At 31.9% G+C, this 27,724-nt stretch overlaps 1 protein-coding gene across 1 annotated transcript in view; it reads right to left on the reverse strand.

Moving 5' to 3' along the window:
* Positions 1 to 1,985: 1,985 nt before the first annotated feature.
* The window catches only part of LOC118185628 (PCNA-associated factor-like), a 54,284-nt gene continuing 28,545 nt past the window's right edge, over positions 1,986 to 27,724 (reverse strand). The window contains exons 3-4 of the mRNA XM_035355520.2: positions 11,788 to 11,998; positions 1,986 to 2,205 (exon numbers count right to left, since the gene is read on the reverse strand). Coding sequence (XP_035211411.1) covers positions 2,127 to 2,205; positions 11,788 to 11,998 — 290 coding nt within the window. The 3' untranslated portion in view covers positions 1,986 to 2,126. The remainder of the gene's footprint in view (positions 2,206 to 11,787; positions 11,999 to 27,724) is intronic.

Consider the following 27,724-nt stretch of genomic DNA (forward strand, 5'->3'; position numbering starts at 1 on the left):
GAAGAAAATGTAACAACAAAACAGAATTCTGGATTACAAGAAACTTGCATTTAGCATTGCTCTTGATGTAAATACTGAAGTGAATGATCTGTGCCTTGTTTTGTTATTATCTTTTAATTGTGTTATTTATTTTAATAAATATTTTTAAAAGACACATAATATATGTATAATTTAAATATTTTATTTATACTGATGGAATAGTTATATTTTATTTAATTAATAAATACAGTCAAAAGTCTTTAATCCGGACTCGTCGGGACTTATCAAGCGATTCCGGATAATAGATCATCAATTTAAATCTGGTAAGATGGCATGCAGAAATTATAAAATGAAAAATATGGATAAAGCTTAATATTTATTTGTTTACTTTATTAAACATTTCTTTCAATGTAAGTTGTTTAAGTTGCTTTGTTTTATGTGCTAATACTTTCTCTTTAATTCTATAAACAGACGTAATGTCTTGTTCAGTTACAAAGTTCCGCTGTTCAAGTCCTATAATTGCTGTGTCGAGAATACCGACTAATTTGTCAATCGAAATTATTTCGTTTTCAATAACCTCTCTGTCACTTTCTTCACTATCGGAAGCGGTACATCGAAACATGCTTTCGCTTTGTAGATGCTTGGCAGCTGCAGAATCGGAAACTCTTTTTGACATAATCAAAAGTTCGGGTTTACTTTTTATAAAATTGCTCTAACAGTCTGCAAAAAACAATAAACTGGATCCAATTAGAAGATTAAGGAACAACGCAATCTGCAACATTAACTGAAATAGATAATTTTAGCCTAGCCTATACCGTCCGTTATACATTAAACACGCATGCGTAAAGGTATTATGCGCATGCGCAGAAAGTTTGTAGCTTTGACGTCCGGATTATAGATCATTCCGGAATTAAAGACTTTTGACTGTACCTTAAAATGGTGCATAATTAATATATAATACTCTACATATGTATTCTTGACCTCTATTCCCCAACTCTACATGCTTTGCTGCAGGAATTGTTTCAAATATTTTCTACTGTACAGCACCCTGAATCATATTAGTAGATTGATTTAGCACACCACAGCTACAAGGTTGTCAACTCCTGTTCTACTATCTTCACAAAATATTTCAAGAATGTTTTAAGGTATGAATGTACACACAAAATGAAGCTAATTTCTTTGTTGTTAAAGTTACTACGGCTTAATATAAAATTAATTTCATATATGTACTGGGAACCTATTACAGAAATGAAGTAACAAAATTTTTAATATCGTTTTGCATTTAATATTTGCATGAAATTTGTAATATCACCAGAGGAATACTCAATAATCATCTAGGGGATGGAATGTATGCTTTACAACAGCATAAGTTTTTGCAACATACCGGTTTTTAACTCCGTTGATAAAAAGTGCAAAAAGTGAGCCATACTCCAATAACAGACACTGGTGAAAACAGAGGAAAAAAGAGACTTCTCAAATGGTCAGATCAGTGCTTAACATTCAGGATGATCAGCAGCAATGAATTTGAGCCCTTCACCTGTCCTTAGCAAGAAATTGGGTATATGGAAAGTATGTGCACAGCTAGTACCAAAAAACTCATCATAGAACAAAACGATAACAAAATGAATGCGTCAGAACTTTCTTACTTGCAAACACTCCTTCAGAAATTAAAATGCCACATGAAAAATTATCAATATGGAAACATGGATGCCAAACTAACAGTACTACCAGAGACCAAGTGAAGGTGATCACATTGATGACTTACATCACTGCAACAGAGAGAACTGTGTCTCCAATGATGTGTAAACAGCTCAGACTCCTCATTTGAAGGTGATAACTGGATCTTTTTTTACATACACAGAAGTATGTATCTATAATCTCACTACCTTAATACTAAACCCCATAAATTAAACATGCATAAGGTAAAGACTGTTGCATTAAAAACACAAATTTTAAAAGTATTTGATGTACAAGCTAAAGCTGTTTCATAAAATATATAAAAGACATTAAGAAATTTAAGACTTTACTTAAAACTACAAGCTACACATGTTTACAGAATGCTTCTTTCTTTCATATGAATGAGAATATACAAATGAACATATACAAGATGCATTAAAGGCTATCATCATTGAAAAAAGTAGATGAATTTATGAATCATCATCATCATCATCACTACTAAAATCCTTAACATCTTTACTTCCAGAAGGACCAGGCTCAGGCCTATAGCTGTAAAGGAAATAAAACAATTCTTATTTATGTAATTTAATTCATTACTTTATGTAAGTGAGACATTAAAACTACAGAATTACTTTTATTTCACAATGTAAAACAAAAACTCTATGCAAACTGTTAAAAAAAGTTTGAGCTTACTGAACCCATGCTAAGGCTAGTAACATATGAAAGTTTTTAAATGATGTCACACATCAGCTATATAGTACAAAAGTCCAAGATCCGGATTCATTGAAACTTTGGTGATTCTGGATTTGGGATTTTTCCAGATAATAAATCATCAATCTGGTAAGACAATATGTAGGAATTATAAAATTTAAAAAATGAAAGAGTGGTTTGTGAAATAAATGAAGCATTTATGACCTTAAGAGAATTAACATTTATTTAAAAAAGGGTCATTATTTATTTGTTTGCTTTATTAAACATTTCTTTCAATGTAAGTTGTTTATGTTGCATCATTTTGGAGCTAATACCTTCCCTTTAATACTATAAAGATAATTTCTTGTTCAGTTAACAATGTTCTATTGTTCCAGTTGTATAATTGACGTTTCAAGAATTCTCACTAAATTGTCAGTCAAATTTTTTCCCCCCCTCAACAACCTCTGGCACTTTCTCCACTATCGGCAATGATATTTTCTGGCTTTAAGAACGTACTAAAGAATTCGGCGTTCATTTAATTGAAAAAAAAAATTTTTTTTTTTTCAATACTTGAGAATATTCACAATCATGGCTCTCATAATATAGGTTACTTAGCAGCCACCATACACTGTATCATTGGCAACTAAAGCCATGTTGTTCTGTTAAATTTTGTCTTGCTTTGCACCCATTTCCCGCAGATGCTTAAGGATTACCTGAGTCCTAAATAAATTGACATAGGCTTAAGGCACATGCTAGACATTTTATGGCCCAATGCAGTCTCTGCGGGTAATAAGTTCTGTTGCCATGCACCTTCCTAGATGGTGAAAATTTTGTCATCTCCACACCACCAGGAAATGGTTTTAAGCAAATGAGACTTGTAAAAGCATCATAACATATATATGACTATGCTATAGAACGAACAAAAACTTCTGCCAAACAATGCGATTGGGTGCCAAAAATGGATAAGCATGACATCAGATATAGTCATAACATATTCTCCTTCGTTCAAAGCTATGGTTTCTTGATAAGCCAGATTAGTTTTTTTGATGAAAGATATAAGTTAACTACTACAGTACAAAGTCCAAGATTCGGACCTCAAACAAAGAATATCCTCAAAACCACCAACACTTTTTTGGTATGTTTCACGCATGTGCATTTGATTTTCCTCCCATAATAAAACATGTGGAGAGTCCCAATTCTTAATTTCTAAATTAAGAATTAATTCTTTGACACTAAATAAATACTTCGTTACTGACGAAACATTAATTTAGCATAAATTTGTGTGATCAATAATTTGGGTCCCTAGCTACGTATCTGTTTCACATACATGTCAAACTGAAACATTCTACATAGAAACATCATTGATTTTACACCTACTAAAATTTTATCTCCCTGACGCATACCTGGTGAATCATTATTTATTATATTTTGCTTTCATGGCCGCATACTTATCAACACATGACAACTTGAATAATGACTCATGCAGCGATACCAAAAAATGTTTTTGTGTTAGTAATTTAATAACAAAGAGTATAGGAACCTTTTATGTTGACATTATGCTTGGCATTGATTGCAGATTTAAGTTAAATGCGCTAAGAAATGTTGATGAGGAAAAATTTAACAAACATTTCTTTCCATATGCTAAAAATAGGTTTTGTTACTGATACTCATAGGCTAAAAGATTACATTTAGTGCTATTTGAATTTAAAATAATTGATTTGTTTTTCACATAAAAAACCAGAACCGGCGCCAGAGCTCGTATGGCCGAACCGGGCGACAGAATTTAGGGAAGAGAAATTTTTTGAAGTTTTAAAGAAACACCAAGCAACAGAATTAAAGGATGAAATATTTTTTGGAATTTAGGAAAAGCACTGGGATCCAAAATTTTGGGGTGGCAAAAATTTAGAACTGAGGAAGTTGCTTGGTAGCAGAATTTAGGACCTGCAGAGACTGCATCAAGCTGCAAGATATCTAGCGGCAGCCTTCGATAAGCCTTAAGTATATGTATGAATTAATTTGCTCAGGATTTATATAAGCATGTGGAAGAAATAGGCAAAAGTATAATAAATAACTAATACAATTCAGGCTTAATTGTATCAATGCATGACACAAGCAAGACAAAATTTAACGGAGCAACTTGTCTTTCATCGCCAATCTCATAATACATAGCCAATAATGTATAGCGACCACTGTTAATCTAGGTTAAAATTATACTTTACTCAGTGAATTTCAGTCAATATGGCAAGCTGCACTATTCCTTGACTTTCCGATTTGACCCACCTTATTTTTTGCAGGCTGTTTTTATTATAGCAGTTTTATGAAAATTAAAGTTTCAACGTTCAATTATGTTGAATAGTTTCTAATTCTGAAGCTGTAAGAAGATCTATAATGCAAAAGCATATTTTGATGTCCATTGAACAAAAAGTGAAATTGTTGCAAAAAATGGATAAAGATATATTTGTCTCAAAATTATGCGGGAGTATGGCACTGGAGTCAACTGTATGACATAAGAATACAGAAAATGGAACTTTCTGAATTTTTTGTGGATCCCAACACCCCACTCGAAATGAATAACAGAAAAATTATTCGATATGCTAAAAGTGAAGATCATGACAAAATGATGACTGACAGGGTCAGACAGCCTCGCAGCGAGGGCATGCCATTCACGGGTCTAATGCTTATCGTTCAAGCTAAAATATATCACTAAGAAATGAACTTAAAAACTGAGTGCACATATTTGAAGGGTCGGTTAACCAAATTTAAAAATCACCATGGTATAAGGCAATTAAAAATTTCAGGTGAAAAAGCTTCAGCTGGTGGACTACTTGCAGATGGATTCATTAATAGTGAAAAGTTATGTCTTTAAATTTACAACGCTTATGAAACTGGTCTTTTCTGGCAATATGCATTGCAAAATACCTTGGCAAACCCCTACAGAAAAAGCAAGACTAACAATTTTAGCATCACCAAATGCTGCAGGAACGTATAAGTGTAAATGTTTTGTAATCGGAAAAAATATGTGACCTCGAGCATTTACAAATATTAAAGTTTTCTTTTGTAAATTTTATTACACTTTAGATCATAAATGCTTCATTATTTCATAAAACATGTTTTCAGATTTTAATTCTGTAATTTCTAGATGCCATTTTACTAGTTTTAAACTGATGATCTAATATCTGGAAAAATCCCGAATCCGGAATCACCAAAGTCCCGACATGTCTGGATCTCAGACTTTGTACTGCATTTATCAGACTTTCCCTTGCATTTTGGGAAAATGGTTGATATTTGAAACCTGATATTAAGCGGAATAGCATGCAATGGAGTACTTGCAAATTCAAAAATATGCATTAATTGGGCACAATATGCGATTTTATAGGAAAATATATAAACAATGGCAGTATAATATGAAAAAATGATGATAACTGATTAAGTTTTTATATGCTTATCTGTAACTTGTATCCCTTGATTAACTAAATAAAGAGAGATCAGTTCTTTCACACTTTTGCTGGAATGATTTAAGATGTTTTACTTTCATATGTTTAAGGGCTACGAAAATGTAATGGCATTTCCCAAAATTTTATATAATGTTAAATGCAGGTTCTTATTATTCAAACTGATTAACAAATAAGGTTTTCATAATTTTTAATTGGAAATTTCTACTTCCATTCATCTGGCTTTCCTCCATGAACAGCACTTTTTATCCACTCAACTATCTGGAATTTTTCACATATCCAGTATAAACATTTCCTAAACTTCACCAAACAGATCAAGTTTTTACTGTATTACTATCTTTTTAACATAACTCATTTATTTAAGAAAATGTAACCATATTTTTAAAGAAATAATGCAAATGGGAGCCCATAATATGGTTGCAAGACATCAGTAGTACAAATTTGCTGCCTTTGACACCTCAGTATCACCATTTGCCTCTCTTATAAAGTTACCTTTTTTTATTATTATTGTCAAGTATTTCATTCAGACTTCGGAAGTTTAAATGAACCTTTTTGTAGTAATGTATCCCAAATGCAGCAGTTGCAAAAGGTTCTATTATAAGGAATACTTGTAAGCACTGTATTTATTCATCTGCACTTTTTTTTTTTTTTTTTTCAAGAGCATAAAGATGATTTTAAAAGTAACTCTGATAGCAGAATATAAGTTTCTAATTTCATTTTTACAAAAGAGGTCTTAAATTCCTCAAAAATATTCTTCTCCATTTCTCCCACCACGTTTTCACTTTATTAATATCGAAGTGAATCACGTAATACGAAGGCATGCCGTTTCCCTTATCCATTTTTATGTTTTAAGCTCTTGTAATCACAAATATTTCATTCTTCATTTAACTGCATGAACATATTCTAGCTCATTTATATATATATATAAATAAAAATTTAATGCAAAAATTTGAATAGAAAAATATAAAGATAACATGACTATAATCAACACAACCCTTGGTTTCAAAGTATGAGAATTATTGGAATTTTACCTCACAATCAGTTCAGATTATTTTAGACTAATGATGTTTGTTGAATGCGTTAAACTGGTTGTACTATTATCAGGATCTTGTGAGCATTCTCATTTGCTAATGTAAAAAATACTACAGCAGAAGTATAAAAAAACTGACACAACTGAGCAATACACCTTACATGTGCTTCCACTGCAATTTTAATTTGTGCTGAATTTACTTCCACTAGCCATGTATTTTTTAATTAACAACATTGTGCATCAATCAAGAGATATTTACATGTTAAATATCATGATTACTAAACAATTTTCTAGAAGCAAGGGATCACATGGCATAAAATATGGACTAGGTTCTAAAGAATAAACAACGCAGAAGAGTTGATTAAAAGTGTTGAAAATAACTATGTCTCCGATTCAATAATTTACAATGACTAAAAAAATTAAAGGATAACTGATAAAAACCAGTATTCAAAAGAAATTCCCTAAACTAAGAGCTCTTGAGAAGCTCAAATAAATATATGATTCTGATATTAATTTTTTAACAAGGCAGTAAATCATTACTCAAAAAAAAAAAAAAAAAAAAAAAAAAAGTATATATAGACTCAAGGCAAAAATTTAATAAGGGGTATGATTTCCCTTGTTAAAAATAAAAGTGGAAATAATTGTTCATTCTGCTTGTGGGAGGTCTGAAAAGATTTTATGGATGCAAGGTCCTCTGCTTTTTCAGCACAAGCATTATTTCATTCTTCTAAAAATGATTGGATTCTTCTAAAAATCTGGGCATCTAAAAAACCAATCTCAAAGAAGTTTAAGCCCAGAAGTGAACAAAGCATTTCATCACACATATTTTCCAAATGCTCAAAGTATCGCTCAGTGAGACTACGCATTGTTGTCATTAGAAGAAATTAATCATTAACAAATCCTTTATAAAGATTCACGTGCATTGTTTTCATTACAAGGAATTCCTTGTTAGCATTTAACGATTCATCGTTATCCTATAAAGTTTCACATATGAATCATGGATTGTATCATAATTCTCTGAGCATTTAAGGAATAACCTTGACATATATAAGTTTGTGTAGCAATCTAATATCATGCTGTAACAAACCTTAGTTCTTCTCCCTTTCAAACATATATATATCATTCCTTAATGCTGCAGGGAATAAATCTTGTATTTATACATTCAGCTTTCTCCGAGTAAATTTAAGACTCTCTTTTACACAAAATATAGAACAAACTTTAATCAAAAAATGTATTACATTCTATAGGACTCTAATTATAATGATCTCTACACCATTTCAAATGCATTGTCTAAATGTGACTGAAGTGACCAGAACACAAACAACTGGTGCCCTTGCATGCATGCCTCATTTCTGCAGTTTATTACATTCAATAAATTTTCTATTCCAGTAGATAAGACAAACTTCCAACCCTTCTGTTATGCTGATTTGCATTAAGTTTCTCTTTGTTATTAAAAGTATAAAATGGTTGTCCAAACAGGTTCTGGCTCATACATGACTGATCTAAGCAACAAGACTTTCCATCTTGCTAAACTGTTTCTACAATTTACATATTGATATTTTGGATTATACTTAATTTATTTGGTCACCTTCTATTCTTTCAATCATAAATCACTTTTCAAAAACACATAAATGCTTTCTTCTGGATGTATTTAAACACACAAGCATCAAAATTTATTATCACCAAAAACACATTTAAAACAACAGTTACCACCTTTTTCCGTGCTATGCACTCAGCATGCATATTCTGGTGTTTACAAGAACTTTCTAAATCCTGATTATATAAAAAATTTCAAACTTTGCTAAATTTTATACATAATCATCCAATAAAATGAAGTTTCTTTCTTTAATTGTTCATATCAATGAACAGTCTGTTAATGTTAGTGATAAACTGACAATATAATGATAATTTTTTAATAAATTTTGCATTTACTCTATACTTTAGAATCAAGATTAAGAAATTATGAGTAACTGCAATTTCAAGCACGCCTGAAAAGAGTAAAGTCACAGAAATAACAGTGAAAGAACACAGAAATCATTTTAGCCACAGAAAACAGTTACAGCAGAACATATTATAATACATTTAATTCTGCTTAAATTTCTTAAGAAACATGATACTTAGATTGGTATATACAATCTTGAAATGATCGATAATTTCAGCACAGAAGATTGAAAATAACATAAAATACTAAAGGTCATTGACTTTATTCAGATTTCCCACAGCAAAAAGAAATTATCCAGGACAGTGCAACTGGTATACATCCTTAAAATACTGCACTCTAAATTGCAAAATACTTGTTGATTTGGCAAAGCAGTCACACTGATGTAGATTAATTCATTTGCATGAGTGAAGAGGAGATTTAAATTGATTTTTTGTCATATTTAATTACAATTTTGTATCATTAATGTGGAAAAAATCAGTTTATTTTTTTACATAAAAATTTTTATTTATTATAATTATTTTTTTACATAAAAAAATACTAAGAATTTTTTAAGTAAATTCACTGGACAGAAAAGTGGTCACCTAGAACACAAACATGCCTGATGATGCATAATAATACAGAGACAGAACCAGCTAGATCAGTGTTTCCCAGCCTTTTTTGAGCTATGCCCCACTAAATTCTCTCTAAAATTCATATGCTCTCCCTGGCATATACATAATTTTTAATGTTCAAAAAGTGTCCATGAAAGAAACTTCAATGATAGCTTTTAAGAAGAAATCACTCGGAAGTTTTGTGAGCAAACACAGTAAGTAAACATTCAAAACATATAAAGGAGAACTGAAATTCAAGTATAAAATAATTTTAATAAAAGTTTTTCCTGTGTTATTTTAGTAATTATTTATTATTTTAATTTAGTGAGATCCTTGCGCTTGATTGCGCTGCAAAGAGATTATATGTCAGGTTGTAATTTAGTTAACTTCAGTCTCAAGTCTCCCCGTTTTTATTACAGCCAACCAATTTCTTTTTTTAGCAACAGATCATTTATGGCACTACATCTGCATTCAACTAAATATGAAGATGGAAACGGCCATTGTTGCCATTCAAGGGAAGAAAAATATAGCTGGTCCCGTTCCTACAGTAAAAAATAAAATGAAGTCGTTGCCTGACATGCGTAAAAAATGTCTGGAAAGCATAACGTGCCAGCTATTTAAATGCTCTTTAAAAGCATTTAAATGTCCATGCCTACAGTGAAAATTCTTCATAAAATATTTAAAATGCACCACAATTTAAAAACTTTTACGTATACATCACTTACATTATTCTTTATTTTGGGGAATAAAAAATAAAATTTTCACTCTTGAAGAATTGAACGTACCTTGTCCTCTTAAACTCGAAAAGTTAAGGGGACAAGGGACATTCAAATTGCCCCCCTGTGGGGCATGGACCCTACGTTGGGAAACACTGAGCTAGCTGATTTAAAGAAGCATCAAGCTTTAGATGTAAAAATATTCAAGAAGAATAATTCCACTACTGTAATACAGCAAGTTTTTCGATGATATTTTGAATGGAATGAAAAGGTTTTGCCATGACTAATAGATTTGAATTTGATCCCATAATTCAGGTCTAGTGCATTCAGTCAACAGAAGCCTGTTGATCACCATTGAACTACATGAACATCAGGTAAAGTATGCAAAATGACAGAGCACAGCCCTCATTGTACTGCTCATTGCCCTTCAGTTGTCTTACACTTAATCCCTAGATTCGTTTAATACACCTGGCATGAGGTTCCATCCCTTTAAAATTCAAATAGTGCAATGATTCTTTGCCTATCATTTCAAATCAGCGGAGTGAATTTTGCAAGAAACTGTTTCAAAGGATTGGGGGGGGGGGAATCCTGGATCACCTGATAACGTCCAAAGAAACTCATTTTTATTTACATGGATAAATCAACAAACAGAATGTCAAGTACTGGGCAGTAGAGTTCCCATGCATGTTGCATTAGAAGCCACTGCACACATACAGTGTTGTGAGTCAATGCATTTGGAGTGACTGGTCTCTACTTTAAAAATGCTAATAGTCGTTCTATCACAATCATATAAGATAAGTGGTGCTGTTGCAAGAATTTCTAAATGAAAACTTCGTCAGCAGTGTGTAAACACAAATCTGGTGTAGTTGCAACAGGACGTGTGGCGCTACCACCTGCATGGTCCAAAATTCAATAGCTATCATCGAAGAAATATTTCAAAAATATGTCATCTCTCATTTTGGAGATACTGAATGGCTCCTCTATGCTTACCTGATTTATCAGCATGCAATTTTTTTAATAGGCTATTCTAAGAATAAGACCTACGTATACCGACTTCATACTATACAGGGTGCTCAGAAAATATTTGGTAAAAATGTAAAGGCAGAAAGAGGAGACCAAAACAAGTAGATTTTGTAATAGAATGTTTGTGCCAAAATAGTATGTTGAGGTGCTACCAGGCGGCATTAAGCTGAAGATAAAAAAGCATTCAACGGGCATAAACTGTCATTCCTTATGTGAATTTCAAGTGGCATGCACGAAAATGAAGCTCAATGACATGAATTTTATTTTAGGGGCTGTAGCTAGAATTATGCCACAAGCTGTGAATCACTATAACAAAACGTGATCCATCAGCTTTATCTTTCAGCTACTAATCCAAAGAGGATAATATCCTGTAGATAATAGTCCCCCCCATTGCTTTTAGATTCCATATGACTGACTGTGTGCACTGATACACCTACAAATTCTGATTTTTCCTTCATAGGATTACTTCTGATGAATCCACATGCAGTCACCCCCTTCTTGGCCCTCAGTAATATCTGCTTCCTATACAATTTTAACCACCTTAAACATGCTAGATGACTAATTTTACTGGCAAGCTTGCATTACAACTATGGGTACATGCGTGAATTTGAAAAATTAAATTCTATAAAATTTAAGTCAAAAGCCTGCAAATCACATTGGGAAAAAAAATGACTAAAAGACAAATTACCCAGAACAACTGGGCTGCTGGTCATCCACAGCAATCATTTGATTCTCCTCTGTAGACAGCTGGCTGGTTTCACTAGCACAGGCACTACCTTCAGGAGGCATATTTTCTTCCTGGTCATCACATTTAGCGAAAAATGAAGTAATAGGTTTCTGCCATGATGGTGTTGGACGAGGACAATATGGATTTCCCCCTGCATACTTGTTAACTTTTCCTGTAAAAAGAAATACATTTAAGTTAAAGCCTTATCAAAAAAAAAAAAAAAAAAAAAAAAAAAAAAACTTACACTAACCCTTTCAAACCTATAACATTTTCAAGCATAGCCAAAAGAAATTCTTTTCAATTTGAGTTTTGAACCACTTAATGTAATCTCCTCGCAGTGTGAAAATTTTTGCATTCAGTGTGCCAGTTTATATTAAACTAAATGATGAGAATTACCAATACAACTTATCACTATTTGGTCGAAATAACATTTATACTTTCTTCCAAAGCTTTATTTCATAACCTTTTCTTATACACAGTTTTATCTTGAAACAAGTTTGGTGCTGAATTACATTAATTGCATATTTAAAATGCTTTCATATGCATCCTAAAAGCTTTTAAAATTCTAACCTGTACTGAGACTTTATTTTATGCTCAATTATTACCTTAGAAACTACAATTTAGAACATCTGTTCAACAAACATAACTTTAAAATATTCATAAGCTTACCAACTTTTATGCAATAATGAAATGTTAATTCCAAATCAGTTAATCATTTTATAGATGCTTTACTTAACAGAGTAGTATACCAATTGTCTTAACATGCCTGCACACTTATATTAGAAATAATAAACAAATACATAACAAATTAATAAGTTAATAAATCAACATTCAATTATGTGCTACAAGCAGCAATACTTGAAGGTAATATTGATAAATTAAATAAAAAATTTAAAACTTATACATACGAAACCTGGAGTAAGGAGTTATAAAAAAGTGACACAAACCATTGAAAAAATACTCAATATATAAAACAAATGTATACAGCACTGTAAATCATCAACATAATAAAGGAAATAAATAAAAATATATTGCATAAATGAAAATATATATATATATATATATATATATAAATCATAAATATGGCACAAAATAAGCATAAGGAACTTTCATCTCTCATACATTGTCTTTAGTTGATTAATGTTACAACAGAACCACCTTTTTTTTAGAACTGGTAATGACACTATTTTTTAAAATTTTTGAAATTTCAGTAAACTACAAATCAATTTGTGTCCTTGTCAGCCTACAAGTTGGAATAAGACTGGCATTTTGCCCAAATTCTTACAATCCCAAAAAACTGTTAAGATCCAAATAATTACATAAAAAGCATCAAAACCTTCAAATTGATTTAAATGAACAAATACAAATCAAGTCGAGCAGAATTTTTTTTAATACAAATACACACATAAAAATACTTAATACAGCAGAAATATAAATATTTTATTATATAATATTCAAGTTATTCATATTAAACAATTGCTCACCCCAGTAAATATGAAGTCAAAAATTGAGTCAAATAATAATTAAATTTGAAAATAAAATTAATAACTAAATTTGAAAACAACATAGGTAATAATAAATTAAAACCTCTGTAAATATTAAATCCATGCACATTCAAAGCACAGGGTTAAGTATATTCTAACGTGTACTATATTGCAAAACAATTTCAAGTGGAACTGATATTTACAAAATATTTAAGCCAAAATAATCTTTAATGTAGTGAACTTAAATTTAAAAAGAAGGGGGGAAAAGAGAGGGAAAAGCTTACCTATAATTTTGCAGCAGACCTTTCAACTGATTTGTAATGTGGAAGCAGGAGTATTTTTTTTAATCACACATAGTGGTAGTGTTTAATTTTCAAGAATAATTTTTCTTTAGTAAAAATAATCTTTAATGTGCTGTACCATATAAAATTAAAGGCTTAAGAAAATAAGTGAGTTACCAACCTAGAAAGACAAGATAATGCCATGGCAGTAAAAAATTCCCAAAAGTTTTTGCAACACCATCAGGTTATTTAATTCAGTTACTAGTAAATTCAATAATAACTTTGTTAAAGAAATTTCAAAAATCACTTTTGTCTTAAACCAGGACTTCTAGTACTTTGCAATTTTATAATTAACAGCTCCAGCTATGAAATTTGCATCGATACAACAAACTAGTTCTGTATATAATTAAATCTTTAGATTTAATTAAATACAGATCGCTTAAATCAGAAACTAAAAATATAAAGTACAGTAAAATACATTTTTGTAATTTTGACTTTTCCAACACTAATCGAGTATAACAGAAAATTAGGTAGCATCATTATTAACTAAACAGAGATCCAGTTATTGAGCCTCCTTGTTTGTGCCATGACCTTGAGTTATCAAAATTAAGTTGACCAACAGCACAAACACATTATTACTGGAGAAGCATAAACAAAAATTGAAGACAAATAGCTTAAAGAATTCATGAAATTTGGATTTAAATTGGGAATTAGTCAGGGTTTGTACACATTTCTTTTGTAATACCATCCTAAGAATAAACGAGATATGTAAGTAGGATGCATTATTATTAAACACATAACCTAATTTTAACAGAATTAAAACACTTTGTAAAATTTATCAAGCAGCTTTAAATATTTTACACTTATAATAGCTAGACATATTTTAAAGAAGATCAGCAGCATTTTACACTCACTTCCAAAAGTTAAGCACGAAGATGTAAATTGCAAAAAAATCAACAAATACTGCTTTGATTGACACAAAATTCGGCAGAAAAGTAGCATATATATTTATGCATAAAACAAAATCAATAATTATATACAGAAATGAAAACAATATTAAATTTTTGTAAGCTATCAGATAATGACATACTGGAGACTTAAACAGAATTATGTATAAAATGAAACTAAACAGCATAAAATTTTTAAAAAAAGGACATTAATAGGGTATGTGATCCCCCTTCATCTGTATACAAAGTTTACACCTTGTGACCATGCTTTCAATTAGGTGGTCAACCACCGCAGAATTAAACAATTGGCATTCATCTTGTACAGCAGTTTGCAGCTCAATAAGAGTAGCTGGAGGTGGGAAACATGAAGATACAGCACGGCCAAGAGCATCCCAAAGATTTTCAACGGGATTAAGGTCAGGCAAATACGCTGGCCACCCCATACGTGCAATCCCTTCACTCTCCAAGTAGTCATCGACAATGTCAGCTCTATGGGGACATGTGTTATCGTCCATTAAAACAAAAGTAGGGCCAACTGCTGCAACGTACAATCTCACAATGGGTTCTAGGACTTCATCTCGATACCGGACAGCCGTCAAAGAACCCCGTTTAAGGATGTGCAGGTCGGTGCGGTATCCTAATGAAATCCCTGCCCACATCATAATGCTTCCGCCTCGGAATGCGTGATGTTCGGTGATGTTTTAGGACTGATTACATGTTCGCTGTTCACGTCATATCCTTATACGCTTGTCATCTGGCTCCAGAGCAAATCTTGACTCATCAGTAAACCTGACATTGCTCCAGTCGGACACATTCCAATTGACATGTTCCCGGCACCACTGCAATCATGCCCCTCTTGACTGGATGGATAGAGGAACACAAACTCGAGGTAACTGGGCTTACAGTTCACTCATATGTAATCTTCGGCGTACAGTAGCTGCTGATATCGCCTTACCAATGGACACTGTAACCATAGATGTCACATGTGTGGAGGTAACTCTGCGATTCCGGTTGGCTACAATAGCAATATATCGATCCTCCACGGGGGGTTGTAGCCCTTAGGCAACCAGCTACGGCCTTCAGACAACTGTCTGTGTGGTTTGAAATTGTTTCCATAAATGTGAAATTACAGAATGATGAACGTGAAATTACAGAATGATTCTGACATAAAATACATTAACATTTAATTGGATATTATAAATTTTATATTTTTTAAGCTAACTTTAACTAATTTTTAAAATTTTATTACATTTTTATACTAAAAATTCCCAAAAAAAATAGCATCTGTTTGTTTGACTTTGCTAAGTATTTTTTAATACAGTCAAAAGTCGTTAATTCGGACACCCATAATCCGGAACTCAAATCTAAAAACTTCATGCGCATGCGCCGCGTTGACACATGTGCATAGGCGTTTACGCATGCGCCGCGTTGACACATGTGCATAGGCGTTTACGCGTGCGCGCAAGACTTTTACGACTGCGCATATGCGTGTGCGCAAGCGCAGAATACGTTTTCGCGTGCGCGTTTAATGTATAACGGACGGTATAAGCTAAAATTATCTAATTATCTATTTCAGTTAATGTTGATGATTGCGTTGTTCCTTAATCTTTGAATTGGATGTGGCTGATTATTTTTTGCAGACTGTAAGAGCAATTTTATAAAAGTAAACTTGAACTTTCGATTATGTCAAATAGAATTTCCAATGCTGGAGCTCCCAAAGGATCTACAAAACGAAAGTATGTTTCGATGTCCGTCAAACAAAAAATGGAATTGCTGCAAAAAATGGATAAAGACATGAAGGTGACAGAGAGGTTAGTGAAAACGAAAGAATTTCGATTGACAAGTTAGTCGGTATTCTCGGCACAGCAATTACGGGACTTGAACAGCGAAACTTTGTAACTGAACAAGAAATTATGTCTGTTTGTAGAATTAAAGAGAAAGTATTATAACATAAAACGAAGCAACTTAAACAACTTACATTGAAAGAAATGTTTAATAAAGTAAACAAATAAATATTAAGCTTTTTTTTTTTTTTTTTTTTTTTTTTTTTTGTAAATTTTGATACCCTTTAGATCATAATTGTTCTTTATTTCATAAATTACGGTTTCATATTTTTAATTTTAGAATTTCTGCATGCCATCTTACGAGATTTAAACTGATGATCTATCATCCGGAAAAATCGATAATCCGGAATCGCTGAAGTCCCGACGAGTCCGGATTAACGACTTTTGACTGTACCATGAAAATAAAATTAATAAATATAGTACATAGCATTTGTGTGGATAAATTTAGTAATGTACTGTTACATTTTTCTGTATGTACAGGCTTGTGGATTTGGACTTAATAACGACGACATTTGATAAAGTATCAAAATGCAATTTATTAACCAGTATTACTCAAGACAGCTCCAAATTCATGTTTACAGTCATCGAAGAACTACTATAAACACGGCGAAACAATCAGCAACAAGCCATCAGGTTATCAGGCTATAACAGTGAAGACAGATTCGCTGCAAAGCACCAGAGTACAGGTCCCGACTCTGCTCTGTCATTCTCAGAACTCTACGCACTCTCGTGACTCTCGACATTACAACTCGTGATACACTCGAGTACAGATCCTGACTTGGTTCGGTCGTTCTCGGAGCTGAACACACTCAAGATAAAACTCGACGATGCACTAACTCGCGGTACACTAAGAGACTATCGATGCAGCTCGACGACCAACTCGGCACTAGACTATGAGACACTTGCTCACTGACTCTAAAACTGACTGCTACTCCGCATGCAGGCAGGGTTTATAGAGCTGGGCTGTTTATAGAACATTTTGGTCCAAACCGATAAGAATTTGTTCAAGAAGGTTCTCCATCCATCTATGGCATATCACCAATCTTGTTGCCAAATGGGTGATTTCTCACCAAATATGGCAACCCAGCCTTCCCTTACCATTTTCTGGCTACCCTAAACCTGCTTTGTGGGGGAGCTATCCCACCACAGCTGGACATTTTTAACACTGACCCCTCCCACAAACTGCACGTGCCGGGCATTACAATTCTTGGTCAGAAGCCAAATTTGATATAAACAAAGCATAATATAACAAACATAACTAAAGAAACAAATATTTGCACTATAAACAAGTTATATACACAAATTAATAACATAACAATTTAAAATTCTACAAATTAAAGTTCAGGATGAATTTCAGTCTCAGGCTTTTCATTAAGTTATACCCGGGTCAAATACTCTTTCACTGCAGTTCTTAGATGTGTTTCTGTTTTGTATATCACAGTACGACGATTCAGCCCTTTCAGATTTTTCATCCACAAGATCTGAAACAGCTTGTTCACCATTCTGCAGTTCATTCACAGCATGCATACAGTTCACCTCAGTGTTTTTAGCAATTGGTTCATGCTTTTTTCCCCCCGATTTCCTGAAAGCCAGTTCTGATGTTTGCACCAGGGACATGAATAGAATCTGATCCTTTACAAACAGAAGTATCCAGGTTTAGAATCAAGTTTGTGTTTGTACAACTTGTATTAGAAGGCACGCAGTTTGTGAAGTGGGTGAATTTTCTTGCAATACTGGAGCACACTGCTTAAGCTGTACATTGGCTTTTCCATCTCATCATCACATGCACTTTCAGATGGTTCAACACTTGCTGCCTATAATTTGGTAACTTCACTATTAGTTTCAACCAACTTAACAGTCACATTTTCATGCTCTTCCATTTCTACTTCAGGCAGATTTAAAATCTCCAATTAAGCCCCAAAATAAAGATATTATATTAAATTTCTTAAATACAGCACAAGAATACATAAAAAACTTAAGAATGAGTAAAAATGGAGAATACATATTGCAAAACATCAGGAAAACAGGATTTTTAGTTTGCATCAATAGTATTAAATCGCTATATATTGAGCTGTATGAAATTTCACCTCACCCATTAAACTTTTTCCTCACATACAAATTATCACTGGATCACCTCAAGTTATTTTTTAGTGCTATACGCATAAAAGGTGGTCACAACAACCCTACTGCAAAACTATTTAAAGCAGCATATGTTCGCTTACTGTTGCACCATCATATAATGACTTCAGGTAACGCATCATTTTAGACAATACAAATATTTTAAATGCAAGCAATTCCACCAATATATATTTGAAGTCAATTAATTTTAACTCCGCAGATACCTTTAAAGGTGATTTTGATTTTCTAAAAATTGTGTTACTGAATATCATTCTTTTACATTAACAAGCTGTAAAGGTGATTTTGATTTTCTGAGAATTGTGTTACTGAAGATCATTCTTTTGCATTAACAAGCTGTAAACAATTCTCAGACTTTGTTAGTGATGTTGTTGCATACACTGCTGGTAGTGTTGTTAAAAAATTGAAAAATGCATTAAAATGTGACACTTGTATATATTCTCTAACTGATGCTGGTTTAACAGTTGATTATACACAAAGTAAATTATTAGTTAGAAAAAATAGGGGAGGATTAACAGTTCCATCTGCTAGTGTTCTGAAGATATGTGGAGCAGCTGAGGAATCTTTTCGAACCACCCAAGCTTCTGAAAAACTTAAACAAAAAAACATTATGGCTTCATTAATTTCAGATAGTGTTAAATGTGTAATAGAAAACTCTCCAAATATATTTTTAGGCATGCATGAACATATTTTAAATCATGATCCTTTAGATAACGATAGAAGTTCTTTGATAAAAGCCATGCTGTTTGAATACCTGAAAATACGACTGTACTACGCAGGTAAAGTTGAAACAGAAAAACTTCAGAACAAAAAAGTACGTAGTGTTAACACAAAAATTACACTTTTTAAGAGACAATATTCTGTTAATTGAAAAAAAGGGAGAATCAGATTTATTCAGCATTTTACTAGCACCTTTGAAACTCTTTTATATAACTCACACTATATCTAAAGGATTATAATTTAAAATATGTTTGGATTACATTTTATAATTTACTTTTTGCTAATTCCAAATCTATAAATGAGCTGAAAATTTGTATACTAGTGTATCTTAGCTAATAATGCATGAATCAATCCTTTTTTTTTTTTTTTTTTTAATTTAAGCTAATGCATGAGAATCTGGTAAAGCAGGAATAAAGTGGCAGTGAATTCAAACTTACCAAACATTATAAGTATAAGGAATAAAATGGTATTAACTTGTAATGTCAACAGATTGCTTATACTTTAAAGCGCCACCTATTTATAATTTAATCACATCAATATTTGATTACAGAGTTTTTGCGTTCATAATAATATCTGTTTAAGATTTTTTAAAACCTTTTCCTTTAAAATTATTTTCAGCAACATAAATATATCATAACTATAGAATTTTCTTTAATTTATATTCAGGATTAAGTGTGTATCAAGATTTTTAGTAGGAGTTAAATTTAAAAAAAAAAAAAAAAAAAATCCTTGAAAACAGGCCTTAACTTTTGGTTGCATACAAACAATATATATATATAGAGAGAGAATTTGTCAAAGAAAACTATCAAAACGACATCTGAAGGAACTTTCGCAGGTTTGAGTGAGGCTCTAATCATTATACCTTTACTAGTTTTCACTTTCTATTCATAAAAGCTTAATTCTTTCTTTTCTGTGAAACAGTCAGTTTTATTTAATTTGTATTTTATTTACACTGTTTTATATATTCATTTTTTAACAATAAATATCACATTCTTTATATATCTATAAAGATTTCCATGGTTTCACAAGCTATTTTTTTTTTAATTTATACCATCTAAAAAAAAGTCATATTTCCCATATCAGAACCATATATAAGGTATTGCATTTCATAAAGTTATTCATGTAGTATATAATAATACCTAGTTTCTATATTTTGCCAACTTGTATGTTTTTGTTTTAAAAAACTCATTACTTATTCAAAAATCAAAAAAATAGGAAATTCAGAATATACTTGACTAATATTTTGAGTGGGTGATTTTTGGTACTTGCTCCTGATATACTTTAGGAAAAATAATTTAAATAAATAAAAAAAGGCATTAAACCACTTAAAATAAAAATATACTACTGTGTATGAACACCAAACTTTTAAACATGAGCAGGACATGCTTTCCAAACAAAAAGCTTTATTTCTTCATCAGATGGAAGTTGGCTCCTTTGCAGCTGGGGAACAACGAAAGCTTTTTGTTCAAAATGTGCGTCCTGCTCGTGTTTAAAAGATTGGTGTTCATACTAAGTAGTATATTTTTATTTTACTTATCACCATTTCTTGAGTCATTATTTGTAATTAATCCACTTACTTCAGAGTAAATACTATATTTAAATGCATATTTTCATGTGTTTATTTAATTGGGATACAGGAATAAAATAGAATATGTATTGTCATGTTTGAATTTATAATTCAAAAAGAAAATTTTATTTCGGAAATGTACATTTTACAGCTGATCTGCAAAATATGAAATCTTACTAAATTTAATGCATAGCAGCATACAGTTAAGGCAGTAGCTTTGAAGTTTGCATGAAATTATTTTCTGGACATTGCTGAGTTTATGAGCAATTTAATATGCAAGTAACTGAATAAAATGGGCATTTACAATCAGTGAAAGATCTTTTCAAAAATAAAAAATTCTTTACTATCATACATTTCCAGAGTGCAAGTACTATTGGTAACACTGAAAGGTCAGAAGTAAATGAAATTCTTCCGAAAACTATTTCTGACTTTAAATTGAGTAAAATTATGTTTACTTAAATATAAGAAAGAAAATATTTTTCTATAATAGGATTTCAGTATAATTTATCTTTTTTGTACCATAAACTATATTATAAGTTTGGACAATATTAGTTTATGGTTCCAGCTGAAAGTCAACAGTCTGTAAGTATATATTTCATCAATTGCATAAGTACACATATTATAATGTGATTTTCTTTTTCTCTTTAGGATGCAATGCATTAAAAATAAATGAGATTTTTTACCCCCTTGAATATTATAACAGTAATGCAATTAATTTTTACATTTTAATTTTTACATGTTATTCAAAAAATAAAGTTTCCATCTCAATTTTTTATTATTTATTTTAGATTTTCTTCCTAAAATTATTTAACCTAAACATCTTAAACAACAATGCAAATAATTTAAAGCAATTATTAAAAATATAGATAAAATATTCTGGGGAAAATACATTAAGTTATGTCTAAAAATAATTGTAAAAAATCGAATAATCTAATTCGAGATCTGCCAACTGCCAGCAGACAGAAATAAAAAATACTTCCTGCCATATCAAAAGTGCACCAAACCGGCGATGAACAGCCTAAGCTATCACTCCCCAAGAGTGGCAAGACGATAAATCACATGGTACAGTCAAAAGTCGTTAATTCGGACACCCACAATCCGGAATGATCTATAACCCGGGCATCAAAGCTGCGACGCATGCGCGTTTAATGTATAACGGACGGTATAAGCTAAGCGAAAATTATCTAATTCAGTTAATGTTGCAGATTGCGTTTGCTCATTAATCTTCGAATTGGATCCGGCTTATTATTTTTTGCAGATTGTTGGAGCAATTTTATAAAAGTAAGCTTGAACTTTCGATTATGTCAAATAGAATTTCCGATATATATTTACTAATATGTAAAGGATCTACAAAGCGAAAGTATGTTTCGAAGTCCATTAAACAAAAAATGGAATTGCTGCAAAAAAATGGATAAAAGCATATCCTTTGTTTCTATAACCATTCCGAAATCTGTTTATCAATTTCACGCTGCTCTGCGGCAGGGGGGGGGGAAACGCCGCGGTGCGCAATGAATTGGAAGTTGATCTGTCAGCACTATCCTTATCTTCAGGGCAGATGTTTTTATTTTATTTGGCTTATAATGCCTCACTAAATGTAGTATTTCATCTCGATGTACTCTGTCTTTGATATGATTTAAATCAAATTCCTCGTCATTATAATTTGCTTCCGATAGTGAAGAAAGTGACACAGAGGTTATTGAAAACGAGAAAATTTCGATTGACAAATTAGTCGGTATTCTCGACACAGCAATTATAGGACTTGAACAGCGGAACTGTGTAACTGAACAAGAAATTATGCCTGTTTATAGAATTAAAGAGAAAGTATTATAACATAAAACGAAGCAACTTAAACAACTTACATTGAAAGAAATGTTTAATTAAGTAAACAAATAAATACTAGGGTTTTTTTTTTTTTTTTTTTTTTTTTTTTTTGTAAATTTTGATACCCATTAGATCATAATTGTTCTTTATTTCATAAATTACGGTTTGATATTTTTAATTTCATAATTTCTGCATGCCATCTTACCAGATTTAAACTGATGATCTATCTAAATCCGGAAAAATCGATAATCCGGAATCGCTGAAGTCCCGACGAGTCTGGATTAACAACTTTTGACTGTATATGTTGGGTTTGGCTAGCAGACGAATTCCCTGTGGAATGAGTAGTCTACCTCTTATATGAAGCCGTTGGCTGAAACAATCAACAATACAGTTTCAGGCTATCGGGGTATAACGGTGAAGACAGCTTCACAGCAAAGTACCAGAGTACAGCTCCCAACTCTGCTCAGACATTCTCGGATCTCTACAAACTCTTGCGACTCTCAATGCTAGAACTTGTGATGCACTCGCTGATACACTAGAGTACAGCTCCTGACTTGGTTCGGTCATTCTCAGAGCTCAACATACTCTAAGATAAAACTCAACGATGCACTAACTTGCAGTACACTAAGAGACACTCTCGATGTACTCGACGACCAACTGGGCACTACACTACGAGGCACTCACTCTTAACTGACTGCTACTCTGCAAGCAAGCAGGGTTATATAGAGCTTTTGGGCTGTCTTCGGGAACATTTTGGTCCAAACTGGTAAGAATTCGTTCCAGAAGGTTCTCCATCCGTCTATGGCATATCGCCAATCTTGTCGCCAAATGAGTAATTTCTCACCAAATATGGCAACACTGCCTTCCCTTGCCATTTTCTGGCAGCCCTAAACCTGCTTTGGGCAGAAGCTATCCCACTGCACCTCGACATTTCGTTACAGTACCATATACTGAAATAACCACAATTAAATACAAATACTAACTGATTAAACATTGTTTGAATCTTCATATAAAAATTTATAAACGTCTACAGTAGATTAAGAAAACTTGGATCAAATGAAATTTATTAAGAAAATTTTTATAAGATCAACAAAATGTAATAAGAAAAAATTAGAATTCAGACGAAATAAAGGTTTAATGAGATAAATGTTTCTGAAAATCATTAGAGGTGGGAAAATGGAATTTACCTAATTAAAGTTTCGATAATTTAACAAATTTTATTTATTGCTGGGAAACATTTTCCTTAGTAAAAGTTAAAAATTAAAAAAACTGAGAAATTCGGTGATTTACCAGGAGATGCGATGAAAAATTGGGACAATTGGCAGCTATGCTACAGCCATTTGTACCTCTTTTAATCTTCATTAAGTAATTTAATTTTTGTCAACTTCTACCAAAAATTAGCTTTTCAAATTCACCTTCAAGTATACAGATGGCAGAATTGCCATTAAAAGTTACAATAAAATAGAAAAACAAGACATCTATCCTACATGCTTAAAACTTAATAAAACTAAGACCAGCAATATAAAAGCAAATTATTTAGACCTGTAAATTTATAACCTTAACAAAACACAATTATTTGACAAAAGAAGACATGCCAATTTCAATACCATCAAGCTAATAAATTGACAATCAAACATCTCAAAAATCAAATCAAAAGAATTTTAAAAAGTCTGTCATCATAATCATGACTTTTACAAAGAACTTACAGTATTAATAAAAATATAAAAATAACTGAATTCTACATATATTTATTAAAAAAAATAGCCTGCTGACTTACAGTAGTCAATCTAAACTTTCCCACTATTAAACTGCTGTTTATTCTTATAGGTTATACCTACACCATTACAGTATAGACTGAATATATTAATGCAGTTGAATTAGACATTCTTATGATTATAATTTTGACTAGGCTGTTATAAAAGAGATTATTTTGTTAGTTACTGTTAAAAAGAAATTATTTTGTTATTAACAAAGAGAGCCTACTTCAGCTTCTCAATCCTCCTGAGCAAAGACCAGTAATCTGTGACAAATACAGCCTATTTTGTTTCCTTGCTTTATTATTCTTTAAAATTTACACATTACATTTGAATTATTAGGCAGAACTCCTCAATTAGACATCTAAACTGCTAAATATTAAACTCACTTATTTTCTTAAACCATTAATTTTATACAGTACGCCACATTACAGATTATTTTTACTAAAGAAAATTACTTTTGAAGGTTAAATACTATCACTACTTCTTGGGGGGGGAAAAAAAAAAAAAAAATGCTACTTCCATTTTAAAAATCAAGCTGCAACACTCGCTGCAAATTATACATAAAGTTTTTTTTTTTTTTTTTTTTTTTTTTTTTTCCGTTTCTTACAGCGTCAAATTTAAGTAGCACCCCATTAAAGATTATTGTAGCTCAAATATTTTTTGCATATTAGTTTCAGTTGAATTTATTTTGCATTGCAGCACATTAGAGTTACCTTCACCCAGTACTTCAAATGAGCAGATTTAATATTCGCAAAGATTTTAAAAAAAATTTTTGATACTTACGTATTAATGCCATCACAGCAGAAGTTGTGCTGATGTGCCAATAGAGAGCTATCCTGTTGTTCGCATGCAGTTATCTTTTGGATTCCTTTTCGCCTTGTTGTTTGCTGATTTTTAATGCCATTTTTTAGTGCTACGAAAATGCGTCTTTGAGATTTGCCAAACACATATATGCAATTTTATTTTTTCAGGAGTGAAATATTTTACAAAAAAAAAAAAAAAAAAAGTACCAATTTGCATGGTATGAAACTTTATTTTGGTAAATGTACGTTTTGGAAATGTAATTTAAGACAGTGTGATCAGCAAGTGGGACTTAGAAAAGACAATTGGTTTGAAGGAAGCAGAATTCCATTTTGTTCAGCTTTGAGATTCATATACTGCTGGTGCAAAGAGTTGACGTCGATTAAATTTTGCTAAAAGCAACTTTATTTACCGGATAAAACTGTTATAGATTGGAACAATTACATACGTGAATTGTGTGTCTTGGATATGGAGAATAAACCAAGCAAGAAGGTAGATGGACCAGATTGCATTATGGAAATTGATGAAAGTTTGTTTACTAAGCGTAAAAATAATTGTGGTCGAGTATTACCCAAACAGTGGGTGCTTAGTGGTATATGTAGAGAAACAAAAGATTTGTTTGCTGTCACTATTCCTAATAGAACTGGCTCCACACTTCTTAATAAATTATTAAAAACATTGCAGATGGTAGCACAATTTATTCTGACAGTTGGAAAGGTTACCAAACAAATAGAATAGGAAAAGAAGGATTCCTACATGCTAAAGTTAATCATAAATACAATTTTATTGATCCTGATACAGGAGCTCATACACAAACAGTTAAGAGAATGTGGGACAGTGCTAAATGGAAGAACAAGAGACATAAGGGGACAGCGAGACATCATTTAGAATCTTTTTTAGCAGAGTTCATATGGCGACAGCACCAGGTCCAAGAAAATAGAGACTGTTTTGAATCTATGTTAAACTCTATATCGGCCCATTTTCCACCGAAATCCAATAGACTATTTTGATTCTAAATAAAGTGTTTTGATTTTTGAAAGTTTTTTTTATTTTAAACAAAGTGTTTAATATATGATTTATCAAAAAAATTTTAGGTGTATGTTGGCGGCACTTAAAAACCACCAAATCTGCAGCTGCAGTGGCATTAATACCCGTAAGTACCAATTTTTGATACCTTTCTTACTCTTTAAATTTTTATTATTAATTGTTTGACGTGGTTTTTGACTGAGATATGCAATTATTTAACATAAAGAACATGAATGTTACAGGATAGAAATATTATTTGTATTTGTTTATTTAAATCAAATGGAAGATTTTGATACATTTTATGTAATTATTTGCATCTTTGGATTTTTTTTAATTTGTAAGACTGCGAGCAAAATACAATTCTTATTTCAGCCTATAGGGTTTAGACTGATGAGGGCCCGAACTGATTTGTAGTTTATTAAAGCTCTAAATTTAAAAAAAAAAAAAAAAAATCATGCCATTATCAGAGTTCAGAAAGAGACAGTTACATTTACTTCTCTCATTACTCTGATCCCCTGATGATGATGTACAGAGCAATGTGAATTTATATATTTAGTAATACATTACTTTACTGCCTCTACAATTTATGCATTTATTTATTTGCATTTATGCAACTGATAATTAATAGCTGTAGCAAGAAAAACAATTTCATCTCATTGCTGTGTTGGAATACTCTTCTTAGAAGGTGTGATGAGTGAAGAAACTGACAACTTCTAAAGGACTAGACAAGTTTTATGAGGGTTGCCGCATTAGTTACTCCTAACATTTGGCTGTTTTAAAGACAGCAAACATGGTTAGACAACAGATCAAATTACATTTGAGAGGAGGGAAGCGCAGCAAGGATTTTCTACAAAATTTAAAGATGAACATATTTAAGCCAAATTATGGCACAGAATATGAAAAATCATCTTGTTGCCATATATATATGTAAGATATAACAAAATACGATGGCTGCCTTAAAAATAATTGCCGACCTCAAAATTAACTATTCTAGACTTGGTGCTCTACTAAATTCCTCTGTTCTCCCAAATTTGAGATCCTTCCATGTTATGTAACAACCTAAAATTAACCAATCACAGATTAGCTGTACTTATGCACCAGACTTAGTACAAATACTCTTGGCACAATAAACTACGTCACTCCATTCCTTTCCCTAAGTGCTATCCTGCCAACTTTGCGCCGCTTCGCTTCTCAGATGCCTACATTATTTCTCTTTTAAAGAAAACAATGTACACAGAAATTTATCATATTTAATTATGATTGAATAAGTGTCTGTCAAACTAATTGGATATGTGTGAAAATAAAGATTGACGATTTATGAAAATCTAGTTTTGTTATCTTCATTGGTATGCTATAACCATCATCCATGATGCATATTGAAAGCTGTTAAGAGCTCCAGTGTTTTACACTATGCATTAAAAATATGACAGCTTAAAAAGACCTCAAAATTAACTATTCTAGACTTGGTGCTCTCCCCCAAATTCATCTGTTCTCCCAAATTCGAGATCCTTCCA

This window comes from Stegodyphus dumicola, chromosome X1 (genome assembly GCF_044657685.1).
Source record: "Stegodyphus dumicola isolate Sdum_Otavi_A_Nest chromosome X1, ASM4465768v1".
NCBI classification, from domain to species: Eukaryota; Metazoa; Arthropoda; class Arachnida; order Araneae; family Eresidae; genus Stegodyphus; species Stegodyphus dumicola.